The sequence below is a fragment of the Trichechus manatus genome, unplaced genomic scaffold (assembly GCF_000243295.1).
Source record: "Trichechus manatus latirostris isolate Lorelei unplaced genomic scaffold, TriManLat1.0 scaffold00070, whole genome shotgun sequence".
Classification (NCBI taxonomy): Eukaryota; Metazoa; Chordata; class Mammalia; order Sirenia; family Trichechidae; genus Trichechus; species Trichechus manatus.
Genome location: NW_004444006.1, coordinates 10,996,373 through 11,014,878, shown reverse-complemented (window position 1 = coordinate 11,014,878; position 18,506 = coordinate 10,996,373). Strand labels below are relative to the sequence as shown.

At 38.5% G+C, this 18,506-nt stretch overlaps 1 protein-coding gene across 3 annotated transcripts in view; it reads right to left on the bottom strand.

The window, feature by feature from the left end:
* Positions 1-18,506, bottom strand: part of CHIC1 (cysteine rich hydrophobic domain 1) — a 74,582-nt gene that overhangs the window by 43,921 nt on the left and 12,155 nt on the right. For all 3 annotated transcript variants that reach the window (XM_023734690.1, XM_023734689.1, XM_004380159.2), the window contains exon 2: positions 11,423-11,477. In XM_023734690.1, the coding sequence (XP_023590458.1) occupies positions 11,423-11,477 (55 nt within the window). The remainder of the gene's footprint in view (positions 1-11,422; positions 11,478-18,506) is intronic.

Here is an 18,506-nt window from a genome sequence, read left to right as displayed (position 1 = left end):
AATTCTCCAGTGAAGCCATCTGGGCCAGGGCTTTGTTGTTGTTGTTGGAGTTTTTTTATTACCTTTTCAATCTCTTCTCTTGTTATGGGTCTGTTCAGATTTTCAACCTCAGTTTTTGTTAGTTTGGGTAGGTAGTTATATTTCTATAAATCTGTCCATTTCCTCTAGATTTTCAAATTTGCTGGAATATTGTTTTTCATAGTACTCCGTTATGATCCTTTTTATTTCAGTTGGGTCTGTTGTAATGTCCCCCGTTTCTTATTTGGGTTATTTGTGTCCGCTCCTTTTTTTTTTTTTGTCAATTTGGCCAGTGGTTTGCTAATTTTGGTGATACTTTCAAAGAACCAACTTTTGGTTTTGTTGATTCTATTGTTTTTCTATTTTTTATTTCATTTATTTGGCTCTGATCTTTATTATTTTCTTTCTTCTGGTGGCTGTGGGTTCTTTTGCTGTTCTTTCTATTTGTTCAAGTTGTATAGCTAATGTTTTGATTTTGTCTCTTTCTTCTTTTTTGATGTGTGCATCTATTGCTACAAACTGACCTCTAAGCACTGCCTTTGCTGTGTCCCAAAGGTTTTGGTATGATGTGTTTTCATTCTCGTTTGTTTCTAGGAATTTTTGTATTCCATTTTTGATTTCTTCTATTACCTGGTGGTTTAAAAGCAAAGTGTTATTCAGTTTCCATGTTTTTAATTTTTTCTTTCCTCTTCCTTTTATTAATTTCTACTTTCATGGCATTGTGGTTAGAGAAGATGCTTTGTATTGTCTCAGTGTTTTGATTTCATTGAGGGTTGCTTTGTGGCCTAAGATGTTGTCTATTCTGGAGAATGTTCCACATGTGCTGGAAAGAATGTGTACACTGCTGTTGTTGGGTGGAGTGTTCTATATATGTCTATGAGGTCAAGTTAGCTGATTGTTCCCTTAGCTCTTCTGTACCTTTGTTGAGTTTCTTTTTAGATGTTTTGTCCTTTAACCAAGAGTGGTGTGTTGAAGTCTCCTATTATTATTGTGGAACTGTTGATTTCTCTTTACAGTCCTGTTAGAGTTTATGTATTTTGGAGCGCTGTCATTGGGAGCATACACACTTTTTATGCTTATGGCCTCATGGTAGATTGTCCCTTTTTCTCAAGCTGCTCTCAGGGTTCTTTCTTTGTCTTTGGTTTTAGCGAGTGTGATTATTACATGTCTTGGTAGTTTTTTTGGGGGGGCCTATCCTATATGGGGTTCGTTGAACTTCTTGGATGGTCAGCTTTTCATCCTTCATTATATTAGGGAAGTTTTCTGTCAACAAATCTTCAATGATCCTCTGTGTTTCTCATTTTCTCCCCGTTCAGAAACTCCAATCACATGCAAATTTTTGCTTTTGATTGTATTTCACATCATTTTCAGGGTTTCTTCATTTTTCTTCATTCTTTTCTCTGATTTTTCCTCAAGGTGGTATCCAAGGATTTGTCTTCAATATCGCTGATCCTGTCTTCCATTGGTTCAAATTTGCTCCTAAAACCTTCTATTGCACTATTTCTGAAATGTTGTTGTTGATCTTTTGGATTTCCAATTGCTGTTTTTTTTATGATTTCTAGTTGTTTGTTTATTTTGACATATCGTTCCTGTGTTATTTTCCTGAATTCTTTCATTGCTTTGTCTGTGTTTTCCCTGATTTTGTCTGTATTTTCCAATATTTTCTCTATTTTTCCTTATTTTTGTCTGCACTCTCCTTCATCGCTTGGAGAGCCCTGAATATCAGAATTTTGAATTCCCTATCAGGTGGCACAGTGGTTAAGAACTACAGCTGCTAACCAAAAGGATGGTAGTTCAAATCCACTAGTCACTCCTTGGAAACTCTACAGGGCAGTTCTACTCTGTCCTACAGCATCACGATGAGACGGAATTGACTCAACTGCAATGGGTAGGTGACAGGTATCAGGTAGTTCCATTGACTTTTCTTCTACCAGAAGGTCATCTGGTATTTTATTTTGGATGCTTTCTGAATCCATCCTGTCCTGTTTCTTTAAAATATGTTTTGATATTGTCTGCAGTCTCTGGGATATTCAGGAATTATTTTCTTCATTTATTGGCTGTAGATTTGTTTGTTTCGTCCTGCTTTTTTCTTTTATTTGGTTATGTCTGGGCAGGTAGGCTGGGTGTGTTTTGTTGCTTGTTTGCCTGTGGGCATGATACTTCTCACCACCTTTTCCAGGTGGGCAGGGTGTCACTCAGCCATGGTGCAGCACGGTGGGTCCAGAAGGGAGGAGGGGCAGGGATGGGCAGTTTGGGGCAAGAACTGGGGCCGATGGAGTGGGCCTGGGGGACTGTGCAGGGCAGGGTCTAGGGGACCACAATGGCACTGCTCAGGGGTACGGTGTTTGGCATACAGTGCAGATAGGACAGAGGGAAGGCAGAGGATGTGATGCAGAGCTAAGTGGGTGAGTGAAAGAAGAGAAAGAAGCAAGAAAATAATAGCCAAAAAAAAGAAAAAAGTGAAGAAAAAAGTAAATAAAATGGCGATGATGTAGGATTCAGTGGGTGGGGGCAGGGCAGACCCGGACAGTCCATGTGCCAGTGCTCTCTAGCTGAGTGGTGTGGCTTGGCCTGTCAAGAAGGGGTGCAGGCAGCACACAGGGCTAGTTGGGTGGGAGAAAGGAAAGTTAAGAGGGAAAATAGAAGAAACCAACCAACCAACAAACAAATAAAATAAAAACAGCAACAACAAAAAACAATACATATGGTGGTGGGAGAGCTGGCTGTTGGGGGTGGGGCAGAATTAGGGTGGTGGCAAGGTGATGTCTCTCTCGTTGGGTGGCAGAGCACGGCTCATCAGGAAGGGGTGGAGGCAGTGCAGGGCCTAGGTGGGAGGATGAAAGAAAAGGGAGAAGGGGAAAGATAAAAGAAAAAGAAAAATATGGTCCTGAGGGAGACGGCCTGCGGGGGTGGCGCAGACCTGGTTAAGCTCTGTGCCAGAGGGTCTCCAGCCAAGCAGTACAGCCCAGCCCACCAAGAACGGGGGGCAGTGCACGGGGCTAGGTGAGTGGGAAAAAGGAAAGGAGGGAAGGGAGAGGGAGAGAATAAACAGGAAAAAAAAAAAGAACAAAGCAAACAAACCAAAAAATATGGTGCTGAGTGAGCCAGCTGGTGGCGGTAGTGCAGATCCAGGGAGGCCATGTGCTGGTGGCCCCCCAGCCAAGCAGGGCAGCAATGCCCATCAAGAAGGGGCGGGGACGGCACACAGAGCCAGGTGGACAGGAGAAAGGAAAAGAAGGAAGGGATAGAAAGAGAAGAAACAAAGGAAAAAAACCAACAACAAAAAAGAAAAAATTATGGCGTCGAAGGAGCTGGCCATTGGGGGTGGCCTGGACCCAGGGAGTTGGTGCACCAGTGGCTCTCTAGCCGAGTGGTACAACCTTGCCCATTGATAAGGAGTGGGAGCACCTCACAGGGCTAGGCAGGCTGGAGAAAGGAAAGGAAAGAAGGGAGAGAGAGAGAAGAAACTGGAAAATAATAATAACAAAATAAAAAATAGCACTGAGGGAGCCTGCTGGCAGGGGCAGTGTGGACCCAAGGTGGCCTTGCACCAGTGGCTCTCTAACCAAGTGGTGTGGCACACAGTCCATCAAGAATGGGAGGGGACAGCACACGGGGCTAGCTGGGCAGGAGAAAAGGAAGGGAAAGAGAGAGTAGCAACAAAAAAAGGCAAAAAACCCCCACAAAAACAGTAACAAAAAACAAATCAAAAAAGAAATGGCATTGAAGGGGCCGGCCAGTGGGGGTGGGGCAGTCTCCAGCAGTAGTGAGCTGGTATCTCTCTGGCTGAGCGACTGTGGCCCATTGGAAACCGGTGGAGGCCATATAGAGGGAAAAAGGGTAGGGGTAGGAAAGCGTGTATTTCTGGTTACTGGGTGCTCTGTCTCATTTTGGAAGCTCCTTGAAGTTGCCTTCCCATACTCCCTTGTCCATGGTTCTTGGTGGCTGACATCCAAGATGGCGAATCTGGGCAGAAGTGAGCTGGTATCTTTCTGGCTAAGTGACCATGGCCCATTGGAAAGTGGCAGTGGCCACATACAGGGAAGGGCAGGGGTGTGAAAGCATGTATCACTGGTTACCGGGTGCTCTTGTCTCCTGTTAAGAGCTCCATGAAGTTGCCTTCCTGTACTCCCTGTCTGTGTTCCTTGGTGGCTGTAGTCCAAGACGGCGAATATGTGCTATGTTAGCTGATATGGGACCTCTACTCAGTAGCTCTCCTCCTTCTCTGTTCTCTGTCAGTTTCTTATTCCATTCAATGCTTGATTGAGTTCTTTATTCCTTCATTTGATGCTTAGGGTTCCAGGACTGACATTTGTATCTGTTTCACTTAGTTTTTCGGGTCTGTGCTGCAGAGAGATGGCATGGTGCTTCTGTCTACAGTGCTGTGTTGGCTCTGTCTCCAAGAATTCAAATTTTTTGAAGTCATAAGACAAATATGTTGAAAAGAAAAAGTTCTACTAGAATTTCAGGCAATAAAGTAAAATTTGCATTTTGACTTTTAAAATTTGGCCAAAGTTGCCTTTGAAAAAAAATCTGTATTTGAATAACAGTAAAAGTCATAAAACAGATATAAAGGCATAAACCCATTGCCGTTAAGTTGATTCTGACTCAAAGCGACCCTACAGGACAGAGTAGAACTGCCCCATAGGGTTTCCAAGGAGCAGCTGGTAGATTTGAACTGCTGACCTTTTGGTTAGCAGCCGAGCTCTTAACTACTGAGTTATCAGGGCTCCACAAAGGCATAGGAAATGAAAATTAGTTAACTCTTGATTTTAAACTATTTGAAAGAAATGTTCAGTTGACTGTGAGAAATCAGAGTTAATATTTTACTCATTTACTTCCATGTAACTGAGTATTTGTAGTAATAAAGGTTAGATGGAAGCCCCTTACTTTAACACTTAATTCCTTTTGACTTTCTCAGAAAGAAAAAAGAAAACCAAACAATAAAGTTGGGAAAAGGGTCATAATATTTTGTAACAGAATGTAAAAGATTCTGCAAACTAGAAAATCTAAGCAAAACTCTGCAGGGCTGACTTGCCTCCTTCAAACATGGGGAACACATCCTATCAATCACTTCTCATACTGGATGACAAAAAAGTAAGGGTCGATTTTATGGCTTATGATTCCCAACACTGAACACTAATCTCCACATCACCATTTAACTGTTTTAAACTGAGGGCCAAAAGCTTTAATTTCCTTTCTAGTATTTTGTCATTCTGGTCACCAGGATTTGTGTGTATACACCTGCTTGATATGTCCTATCAAGACAGGAGGACTTATCTTTAGTGAAATAGAAAAGAAAAACAACTTTTCTGTGCTTAATATAAAAGATTATCTTTTCTTTGCATTAAAAGCATTAGCATATAAGAAACAAAAAAAAAAAAACAGCTTTTTAAGCTTTCAGAATTCACTCTGCCCAAATTTGCTCAACTTAGGCATGAAAGCTATCTATTTAGCATCCTGGTCATGCCAGAAGACTGATTTTGTAAAAGGTAGTTTTTTTTTTTTTTCCTATTTTAGCGGCCTCAATTTATTCTTTTTTAAAATACTTCCCCCCCTTTTTTTTCAGATTCATGTAAATTATTTTTGCCTCTTCCCCCAGTTATCAGAGAAGCATTTTTATAATCCAAAGTAAGCTATACAAATGAAACAATGCCTACAGGAGAAAAATTATCTCATTAAAAGAAAATGAATAAAACTAATATTACCACTATGTAACTTTTAAAAATCAGATAATCAGATTTCCTTTTTGTGTTTTTCTCATCACCAAACACTAAACTAAGAAAAAAAATCACAGTATCATTTATTCCTTATTCAATACATGAGCAACTTTGTACACTTTAATGTACACTGGAATAAATATTCAAGTGCCATTAGGATGTGTGCTACAAAAAACAGTCTCATGAATATACTGGATGTCTTTAAAAACAGCTCATATTCAGATCATTGGGTTGTGTTAATGTATACCGAAAGAAGCTTAACATTCTTACTCCTCTAGTTTTAAAAAACTATAGTATCTTTTGGTCCAGTGGAATTTTTAGTTTCAGAAGGCTTAGGAAGAAATGAGGAGGTGTGAAGAGATGTTTCCTTGAGTACATAAAACTGACCAATCTCAAAGTTGTGTAATTCTTATACCTAGGAACTGACATATTTTTGATATTACTCATTGTCTAGAATTTCTAAGACTTGTAATTCAAACTTTTTTTTAAAGTAAACTAGTAATAAAGCTGGATGTAAACTGCTCAGACAACACAGGCAGCAGCATCAAGGTAAACATGAAGAATCAGTTTTCCATTTGGAGCTGTTTTAACTCAGTTTCATTAATTTTAACACTGAATTTCCATCTTTCTACAAATCCAGTAAAACCTGTGAAAGCTGGAACCTATGTAAGGTGGAAATCTGTCAGAGAAGGAAAAGTCAAATATTTTTCACTAAAATGAGTGATAGAAAAGTGGTAAGACTGTACCCTGTCAAAGGCAGAAAACTTGCAAGACCCAGAAAATCAAGGCATCCCATTGAGTTCTGGCTCTTACTGGTTTCACTGAATTTCATTATTCAAGAGGTTTTCCATGGCTATTTTTTCCATTTGGAGAAAACATTTATTATTAAGTCATACAAAACTCATCTAAGTCTAAGCTGATGCTTCAATTAGTGAATTATTATATAAATGATCAGGATAGGAGTGAGAACATACTAGAGAGCAAGGCTAAAATCTCAGATCAAAGAGTCCTCTGTGTCCCGAAAAATTAAAAGGTCACTTGTTTTCTAATGTTAATTTAGCCAAGGACTATCATCATCCTGTTTATTATTACTTGGAAGTATCTGGCTTTATAAAGAGAGACAGAAAAGGTCAATAGGACAAATTGTTATATAGATGAAGAACGTAAAAGTAGCAAAAGCAATTAAAATTGAAAGCCAGTGAATAGAGAAAATTGGAAAAATAATCAGGGTGAAACTGAGATAAAGTGATAAAGAATGGTCAACAGCAACCACAAACTAACATTTACTGGGATGCTAATATGCACCTGGCAGTAACTACCCTGTTGCTGTCATTTCTACCATAGTGATCCCGTAAGACAGAGTAGAACTGGCCCACAGGGTTTCCAAGGCTGTAATCTTTATGGAAGCAGACTGCCACGTTTCTCCTGTGGAGTGGCTGGTGGGTTCCAACTGCTGACGTTTCGGTTAGCAACCGAGTGCTTAACCACTACACCATCAGAGTTCCTTGGCAATATACTAGGGCTTTTATATATGAGCTCTCATTTAATCACTACAATGAGAGATGAGGTAACCATCATCATCATCTCTTTTTCACATAAGAACTAAGGCTCAGAAATCACTTGCCCAAGGCCAAATAGCCAGCAGTAAATTACAGAATTTGGATTCCAATCCAGATCTACTTCAAAGCTTGTTTAACTATGAGCCCTGGTGGTGCAGTGGTTAAGCTTTGGCTGCCTTCTAAAAGGTCAGCAGTTTGAATTCACCCTTGGAAACCCTATGGGGCAGTTCTACTCTGTCGTACAGGGTCACTATGAGTCGGAATTGACTTGATGGCAACGGGTAATTTTTTTTTGTATACTGTCTGAAGCTGTTGTTGTTACGTGCCGTTGAGTCAGTTCCAATTCATAGCGACCCTATGTACAGCAGAACAAAACAGTGCCCAGTCCTGTGCCAGCCTCACAATCATTGCTATGTTTGAGCCCATTGCCGCAGCCACTGTGTCAATCCATCTCATTGAGGGTCTTCCTCTTTTTTGCTGACCCTCTAGTCTACCAAGCACAATGTCCTTCTCCAGGGACTGGTCCCTCCTGATAACATGTCCAAAGTACATAAGACGAAGTTTCGCCATCCTTCCTTCTAAAGAGCATTCTGACTGTACTTCTTTCAAGACAGATTTGTTCATTCTTCTGGCAGTCCATGGTGTATTCAATATTCTTCCCCAACACCATAATTCAAAGGCATCAATTCTTTTTAGTCTTCCTTATTCTTTGTCCAGCTTTCTCATGCATATGAGGCGACTGAAAATATCACAGCTTGGGTCAGGTGCACCTTAGTTCTCAAGGTGACATCTTTGCTTTTCAACACTGTAAAGAGGTCTCCTGCAGCAGATTTGCCCAATGCAATACACTGTTTGATTTCCTGACTTCTGCTTCAATTGGCCAGTGAAAACTTTATGAATAGTCTTAAGCTAGCTCTCATTTTTCAAGGGGGAAAAATGAAGTAATTAAAGTGTAAACTATCTTTTAGTATTAAATTGAATATAATTTCTTATGATCTCAGAGACACTCTTTGAAAAAAGAAGTATGTCTGGTATCTTTCTCTTTTGTTTCCCTAAGGAAGCTGGGAGGAAGACTGGGATTAGGCCAAAGGTGAGAAGGGTAAGCAGCTGGAAAATGCATCATGAAAAAAACATGACAAAAAGTAACCAATATCTTAAAAGCTTGTAAGTGGCCATCCAAGGCACAACAATTGGTCTCTATTCACTTGGAGAAACAGAGGAAGAAGGCTAGTCTGGAATAGGAGGATATGTAATGTGTGGCTAATTGCCTCTATGAATAACTGCCACCTTTGCCATGAGACCAGAAGAAATGGATAGTGCCTGGCTACCACTATGGAAAATTTTGAACAAAGATTCCATAGAAAAATTTTGATTAAAAGGGGGGAAATGCACAACAGAATTTCAAATTGTCATGGACTCCAGACTTTATAGAACCATGGAGGCTGGATGGACCCCTGAAACTACTGCCCTGAGATAATCTTTAAACCTTAAACCAGAAATATCCCCTGAAGTCTTCTTAAAACCAAACAATAGTTTAGCTTAACTAGTAAAAGAGGTCTGTCTTGAACATTATACTCTTTTAAGAACTATCTATATGGGATCAAATTGACAATAGCAACTCAAAAGATTAGATATCAACCATAGGGGACAGTGAGTTTATGTTAATGAGGGAGTAACAACTCAGAAAAGGAGTGTGAGAATGGCTGCACAACTTGAAGAATATAATCAATGTCACTAGTAATCAATGTCATTAAATTGTACAGGTAGAAACTGTTGAATCAGTGTATGTTTTACTGTGTATATTCTCAACAACAACAAAATAAATAAAATTTAGAGGAAACAAAAGGAACAAATATCAGCAGAAGGACCGTATCCCATTTGAAAAGAGTTTAAAACAAGAGAGGACAAATTAAAGATAAATTAAAGTTTCAACAGGTTGGTTCAAAAATCAAAACAATAGTAAAAGATATTAAAATAAACAGTCCCATTCCCACCCCTGCTTCCATCCATCTCATTCCTCTTCCCCTGCCAAGCATAATCACTTTCATCAGTTTCATGTATATCCTTCTATAGTTTCTTTATGCAAAAATACAAATAAGAATGTGCTTATTTCTGCTTTTTCTTATATATACTATACACACTGACTCACATCTTACTTTTCTCACAAACAATATAAGAGAAAAATTAACACTAAAGTATCATAAAAGCCCTTTAGAGAATTGAATGATTTTAAAATATGACCAAAATCTCCACTGACAATAGCATTATTCTAGTACTAAAATAATACCAATATTAAACTTTAAAAAAAAATTTTTTTACAGTACTTTAGATGAAGGTTTACAGAACAAATAGTTTCTCAGTAAACAGTACACATATTGTTTTACGACATTGGTTAATAACCCCACGACATGTCAACACTCTCCCTTGACCTTGGAGGACCTTTTTTTGGTGAAAATATACATAGCCAAAGTTACACCATTTCAAAAGTTTGAACTCAGTGACATGGATTACATTCTTCCAGTTGTGCTGCTATTCTCACTATCCTTTTCCAAATTATTCCATCACCATTATCTTCAACTAACTGCCCCTGAGGCTTCCCATCAAACCTTCTGAGTTGCTGTTGTCAACCTGATCTCACACAGATAATTCCTTTCTTTTTTTTGTACCTTAGATGAAGGTTTGCAGAACAAATAGTTTCTCATTAAACAGTTAGTATACATATTGCCCTATGACAATGGTTAACACCCCCATGACATGTCAACACTGTCCCTTCTCAACCTTAGGTTCCTTATCACCAGCTTTCCTGTCCCCTCCTGCCTTCTAGTCCTTGTCCCTGGACTGCTGTGCCTCATTAGTCTCATTTTCTTTTATGAGGCTGTCCAATCCTTGGCTGAATGGTGAACTTTGGGAGTGACTTCATCACTGAGCTAAAAGGGTGTCCAGAGGCCATACTCTTGGGGTTTCTCCAGTCTACCAGGCCAGTAAATCTGGTCTTTTTTTTTGTGAGTTAGAATTTTGTTCTACATCCTTTTCCAGCTCTGTCCAGGACCCTCTATTGTGATCCCGGTGAGAGCAGTCAGTGGTGGTAGCTGGGCACCATCTAGCTATACTGGACTCAGTCTGGTGGAGGCCATGGTAGCTGTGGTCCATTAGTCCTTTGGACTAATCTTTTCCTTGTATCTTGTTCTCTTCATCCTCCCTTGCTCCCAAAGGGGTGAGACCAGTGGAGTATCTTAGATTGCTGCTCACAGGCTTTTAAGACCCCAGATGCTACTCACCAAGGTAGAATGTAGAACATTATCTTTATAAAAACTTTTAGTTTAATTTTAAATGAAATTAAATTACAGGCTTCAAAATACAAAAAGGTAACTTCTTTTAACCCCAAATCATCATTTTAGCTACCCAAGCATTCAGCTACTAGGCCTTTGGAAATTATTGAGCATTTTGTAATCTAATGGCTTTCTCTCCTCTTCTGCATTTCCTCAAGTAATCTCAAAAGAGTGTAAGTAACTTTTTGCCTTAGTCAGAGCCTTCTCCTTTGGACCTAGAAAGTTAGGAGTACTGTTGTACTACATTTTCCAAACAGTTTTGAGTCCTAGGAAGACTGAGTATTGATCCTCAATGCTAAAAGATAATTACTGAATGTAGAAGAACAGGGAACAGAAAAGTAATAAAAAGTACGTTATTGCAGTGAGTCCAATTTTAGAATCTCAAACTATATAAAAGGTAAGAAAATGTCCAATCAAAATTTTGACTCCTTTCGTGCATAACAATTCATACCATATGGCACCTTAAGAAATAACAGAATGATACAAAGTTAAAATAAGAGGTCCAAACTGAAAAATACTGGAAATTACCGACCAAAACAAAAATAGATTTTTATCGCTACCTGTGCTGAGAAAAGCTGAACAGATAAATATGACTGGCATTAACAGACAATGAACAAAATAACGGTCATAGGCTAGTAGTCATGGAAGCAGCTTTGAGTCACAAACAACACAGACTGTAAGTACCCTGGCCTCTTGTTATTTGACTTCACTACCCATGGGCCAAAGCATTTATCACCGAATAAGCCATAAGACAATGCTTTTAGAATGGAAAAGTTCAAAGTGAACTCTCACTTACCTTCCCTGTTAGAACTGAGGGAAATTCAGTATCAAACTTGTTGCTCAAGCCAAACCTTAAAAACAAAGACAGAACAAAATATAGTCTACCCAGCATATTTAACGCTTTCCCTTAAAAAAAAGTTATAAAGCCATGCATTTTTCTTTCGATCTTGTGATTTAAAAAAAGTGTCCTAAAAAATTTTTGTGATACTTACTGAAAATAAATCTTTGACTATTAATCCAAACAAACAGCAAAAGATTAATAGGAGCAAATGTTAAGATTGCATTCTAACTAGACTCACATGGGATTAAAAAGAATAAATCAGAGAAACACTGATATGGAGCTAGAAATATCATAATTATAACTGAAATGTTTCTGCTATACCACACTTCGTCAGTAACTGTTGGAGCTGGATGATGGGTAGTACATGGCAGTGCATTATACTATTCTTTCTACTTTTGTTTATACATGAAAATTTTTTTCTAATAAAAACTTAACCCACCTTTGGAACTATAGAGTTCAACAACTTGTAACCAGTTACTATTCAGATACTAAAAGGTTGATCGCTATGACTGGCTTTCATCTATATGTTCAACTGGTTTTGAGGAAACAAATCCCAGCCTCTAAAGCCCCAACTCTCTCAAGTACCCTTACTGAAATCTGTACAAAGAAGTCAAAATGAATTTTATGAATGATTGTTTACCTACTTGTTGATTTCAGTAGGGATAACAGAGATCACTTCCTCCAAGTTAAATGATATTATACAATAGTGACTACAACTTTATGTTAGCAGATGTAAGCAAAAAGGAAAATACTTTAACATTTAGTAGGAACTCCTTGCGCGGTAACAATAACAGTAACCATTAACTGTGTACTTACTATGGACCAAAAACTGTGCTAGGTACTTTAAATATATTACTTCTAAACTTGACAACCATGCAAGAAAGGTACTGTCATACTTACTGTATAGACAAGGAAGCTGGTACTCAGAAATAATTAATTAATTAAATGACTTGCCCAAAGTCATGTACCTAGTAAATGCGGAAAACCAAAATTCAAATGCTGATCCCAAAGTACTTTCTGTGCTACATTAAGCTCCTTGAGAGCGTGGATTGTGGCTAATTTATTCTGCTATCTTCCATTATGCGTAATAGCATAATGGAATACAGTAGGTATTTAATAAATATTCGTTGAATAATAGGCTACTGTACTGCTTGATTCAACTGATTTATAGCACTTTGGTCTTAGGGTCACTTTAAAGAAGTGTGGACATCAGGTCCTTAGTAAAGAATTTAAGGTCCTATTTAAAACTCCTTATAGGAATATCATATACTCCTGGCATCATTTATGCTTATAACTCCCGTTCAAGGACACAAGCCAGTCTTAGGCACGAAGACTCTATGCTTAGCAGCTAGTAACAAGGTACACACCTGTGCATAAATACACTATACCTTGTATGTTCAAAATGTTTTTTAAAACAAATTATATGTTTGAAAGTACTTGAGAAAAATAATAAATAATTTAGACTCCATCAAAAAATATTTCATTACTTCTGTTGATCAGGTGTCAGTACAAGTAATGAGAACATAAAATGTAAACATACATTCTTTTTAAATCTATATAGTCACAGAAGTACAGCCAAACTTAAAACAAGATGGGACACCCCTGTACATAAATCTTTTCATGCCAACTTTCATTCAATGTTTGATAAATTTACATTCTAGTATTAAATATATATTTGCAATTATATGCTAACTCAGCAATCAATAATACAACAAATACTTGATAGCGCAAGAAACATACTTCATTCAAATCACTATTTAGCTAGCTAAATAGTTAAATATATATCACTAGTCAAAAAGCAATTGATAGAGTGTTCCGCAGTTGGCCCCTGGCCTTGTTCTGCCTGATGATATTGAGCTTTTCCATCATCTCTTTCCACAGATGTAGTCAATTTGATCCCTGTGTATTCCATCCAGCAAAGACCACGTGTACAGTTGCAGTTCATGTTACTGAAAAAAGGTAATGGAATGAAGAAGTTGTTGGTCCTACGAAATTCTATCATGCAATCTCCAGTGACATTTCTATCACCAAGGCCATATTCTCCAACTACCAATCCTTCTTAGTTTCCAAACTTCACATTCCAATCACCAGTAATTATCAATGCATCTTGACTGCATGTTTGGTCAATTTCAGACTGCAGAAGCTGGTAAAAATCTTCAATTTCTTCATCTTTGGCCTTAGTGGTGGGTGCATAAATTTGAACAATAGTTGTATTAACTGGTCTTCCCTGCAGGTGTTTGGGTATTATCCTCTGACAGAACTGTACTTCAGGATAGATCTTGCAATGTTCTTTTTGGTGATGAATGCAAACCATTCCTCTTCAATTTGTCATTCCTGGCATAGCAGACCATGTGACTGTTCGATTCAAAATGGCCAATACCAGTCCATTTCAGCTCACTAATGCCTAGAATATTGATGTTTATGTGTTTCATTTCATTTTTAATGATGTCCAATTTTCCTAGATTCATACTTTGTACATTTCACCTTACAATTATTAATGGATGTTTGCAGCTGTTTCTCCTCATTTTGAGTCATGTCACATCAGTAAATGAAGTCACAAAAGCTTGACTCCATCCACATCATCAAGGTAAACTCTACTCTGAGAGGCAGCTCCTCCTCAGTCATATTTTGAGTGCCTTCCAGTCTGCGGGGATCATCTTCTGGCACTATATCAGACAATGTTCCGCTGCTATTCATAAGAGCACAATGAGACGATAAGATGATTGAAAAGCACAATATCATCAGTCAGAACAAGGCCGGGGCTAACTGTGGAACAGACCATCAATTGCTCATATGTAAGTTCAAGCCGAAGCTGAAGAAAATTAGAACAAGTCCAAGAGAGCCAAAGCACAACCTTGAGTATATCCAACCTGAATTTAAAGACCATCTCAATAATAGATTTGACACATTGAACATTAATGACCAAAGACCAGATGAGTTGTGGAATGACATCAACGGCATCATGCAAGAAGAAAGCTAGAGATCGTTAAAAAGACAGGAAAGAAAGAAAAGACCAAAATGGATGTCAGAAGAGACTCTGAAACTTGCTCTTGAACTTTGAGTAGCTAAATCGAAAGGAAGAAATGATGAAGTAAAAGAGCTAAACAGAAGATTTCCAAGGGTGGCTCAAGAAGACAAAGTAAAGTATTATGATGACCTATACAAAGACCTGGAGTTAGAAAACCGAAAGGGAAGAACACGCTCGGCATTTCTCAAGCTGAAAGAACTGAAGAAAAAATTCAAGGCTTGAGTTGCAATACTGAAGGATTCTACGGGGAAAATATTAAATGATGCAGGAAGCATCAAAAGAAGATGGAAGGAATGCACAGAGTCACTGTATTAAAAACAACTGGTTGACGTTCAGACATTTCAGGAGGCAGCATATGATCAAGAACTGATGGTAGTGAAGGAAGAAGTCCAAGGTGCACTAAAGGCAATGGTGAAAAACAAGGCTCCAGGAATTGATGGAATACCAATTGAGACGTTTCAACAAACGGAAGCGGTGCTGAAATTGCTCACTAGTCATGCCAATAAATTTGGAAGACAGCTACCTGGCCAAGAGATCAATATTTATGCCTATTCCAAAGAAAGGTGATCCAACCAAATGCAGAAATTATCAAACAATATCATTAATATCACAAGCAAGTAAAATTTTGCTAAAGATCATTCTAAAGTCATTGCAGCAGTCCATCGACAGGGAACTGCCAGAAATTCAAGCTGGATTCAGAAGAGGACGTGGTACCAGGGATATCATTGCTGATGTCAGACGGATCCTGGCTGAAGGCAGAGAATACCAGAGAGATGTTACCTGTGTTTTATTGACTATGCAAAGGCATTCAACTGTGTGGATCATTACAAATTATGGCTAACATTGTGAAAAATGGGATTTCCAGAACACTTAATTGTGCTCATGAGGAACCTGGACATAGATTTAGAGTCCGTCATTCGATCGGAACAAGGATACGGCGTAGTTTAAAGTAAGGAAAGGTGTGCATCAGGGTTGTATCCTTTAACCATACTTATTCGATAGGCATGCTGAGCAAATAATCCGAGAACCTGGACTATATGGAGAAGACCAGGGCATCAGGATTGAAGGAAGACTCATTAACAACCTGAGTTATGCAGATGACACAGTCTTCCTTGCTGAAAGTGAACAGGACTTGAAGCACTTACTTCTGATGAAGATCAAAGACCACAGCCTTAAGTATGGATTACACCTCAATATAAAGAAAACAAAAATCCCCACAAATGGACCAATAAGCAACATCATGATGGAATGAGAAAGACTGAAATTGTCAAGGACTTCATTTTACTTGGATCCGTAATCAACACCAATGGAAGCAGCAGTCAAGATATTTGCATTGGGCAAATCTGCTGCAAAAGATCTCTTTAAAGTATTAAAAGCAAAAATGTCACTTCAAGGACTAAGGTGCCCTTGATCCAAGCCACAGTGTTTTCAACTGCCTCATATGCATTCGAAAGCTAGACAATGAATAAGGAAGACCTAAGAAGAGTTGACACGTTTGAATTATGGTGTTGGCGAAGAATATTGCATATACCACGGACTGCCAAAAGAACGAACAAATCTGTCTAAGTATAGCCAGAATGCTCCTTAGAAGTGAGGATGGTGAAACTTCGTCTCCCATACCTTGGACATGTTATCAGGAGGGATCGGTCCCTAGAGAAGGACATCACGCTTGGTAAGGTGGAAGGTCAGAGAAAAAGATGAAGACCCTCAACCAGATGGATTAATACAGTGGCTGCAATATTGGACTCAAGCATAACAATGATCATGAGGATGGTGTAGGACTGGGTAGTTTTTCGTTCTGTAGTATATAAGATCACTATGAGTAGGAACCGACTTGACGGCACTTAGCAACAACAGTCAAAAAGAGGTAATTAAGTCATTATTCCAAACTGTAAATTTTTATTGTGCAACATAGAGAAATAGATATAAGTTTCACTTTTAGAAAGTAGACATGATACATTTTAAAGAGAGTACTATATATCTTGTCTAAGTGCCTTTTAGATGTAATGACAATAACATGATCCTACCTTTTTTAGATATTGCTGCCATTATAACTTTTTCCAACCGCCATTCCTCTACTTGATATCAAGTATATACAGGGTACAGAAAGGTTTATCTCTCAAAATATTTTGAATATTATTTTAAAAATTCTAACATTAGAACAGAGACAAAGAAGTAGAAAATAGAGAAAATCAATGAAACCAAAAGTTGGTTCTTTGAAAGATCAACTAAATTGACAGAATTTTAGCAGACTGACAAAAAAAGAGTGAAGATGCAAATAATTAAAATCTGAAATGAAAGTGGTGACATTACAATTTATCCTACAGAAATAAAAAGGACCATAACAGAGTATTATGAACACAAATTAGATAACTTAGATTAAACAGACAAATTCCTAGAAACACATAAACTACATAGACTGTCTCCAGAAGAAACAGAAAATCTCAAATAAAAGGCACCCAAATTACAAAAGAAGTAAAACTTGTTTTAGTCACAGATAATATGATTCTATATATGGAAAATCCCCCAAAATCCACAACTAAGCTACTGTTGTTCTTAGGTGCAGTCAAGTTGATTCTGACTCATAGCCACCCTATGAAAAACAGCAGGAAAACACTGCCTGGTCCTGTGCCATCCTCACAATCATTGTTATGCTTGTGCCCATTGTTGCAGCCCCTGTGTCAATCCATCTTATTGAGGGTCTTCCTCTTTTTCGCTGACCCTCTACTCTACTAAGCATGATGTCCTTCTCCAGGGACCGGTCCCTCCTGATAATATGACCAAAGTATGTGAGATGAAGTCTTGGCCATTTTTGCTTCTAAGGAGCATTCTGGCTGTACTTCTTCCAAGACAGATTTGTTCATTCTTCTGGCAGTCCATGGTATATTCAATACTCTTCGCCAACACCATAATTCAAAGGCATCAATTCTTCTGTGGTCTTCCTTATTCATTGTCCAGCTTTCAAATGCATACGAGGCAACTGAAAACACCATGGCTTGGATCAGGCGCACCTTAGTCCTTATAGGTGACACCTTTGCTTTTTAACACTTTAAAGAGATCTTTTGCAGAAGATTTGCCCAATGAATGCGTTGTTTGATTTCCTGACTGCTGCTTCCGTGGGTGCTGATTGTGGATCCAAGAAAAATGAAAGTCTTGACATCCTTAATCTTTTCCCCGTTTATCATGATGTTGCTTACTGGTCCAGTTGTGAGGGTTTTTGTTTTCTTTATACTGCGGTGTAATCCATATTGAAGGCTGTGGCCTTTGATCTTCATCAGTAAGTGCTTCAAGTCCTCTTCACTTTCAGCTAGCAAGGTTGTATCATCTGCATATCACAGGTTGTTAATGAGTCTTCCTCCAATCCTGATGCCCCTTCTTCTTCATATAGTCCAGCTTCTCAAATTATTTGCTCCGCATACATATCGAATAAGTATGGTGAAAGGATACAACCCTGAGGCACACCTTTCCTGACTTTAAACAATGCCGTATCCCCTTGTACTGTTTGAACGACTGCCTCTTGGTCCTAGTACAGGTTCCTCATGAGCACAATTAAGTGTTCTGGAAATCCCATTCTTCACAATGTTATTCATAATTTGTTATGATTCACACACTTGAATGCCTTTGCATAGTCAATAAAACACAAGTAAACATCTTTCTGGTATTCTCTGCCTTCAGCCAGGATCCACCTGACATCAGCAATGATATCATTTGTTCTATGTCCTCTTCTGAATCCACCTTGAATTTCTGGAAGTTCCTTGTCGATGTACTGCTGCAACTGCTTTTGAATAATCTTCAGCAAAATTTTACTGGTGTGTAATATTAATGATAGTGTTTGATAATTTCTGCATTCTGTTGGATCACCTTTCTTTGGAATGGGTACAAACATGGATCTCTTCCAGTCGGTTGGCCAGGTAGCTGTCTTCCAAATTCTTGGCACAGACGAGTGAGCACTTCCAGCACTGCATCTGTTTGTTGAAAAATCTCAGTTGGTATTCCCTTGATTCCTGGAGC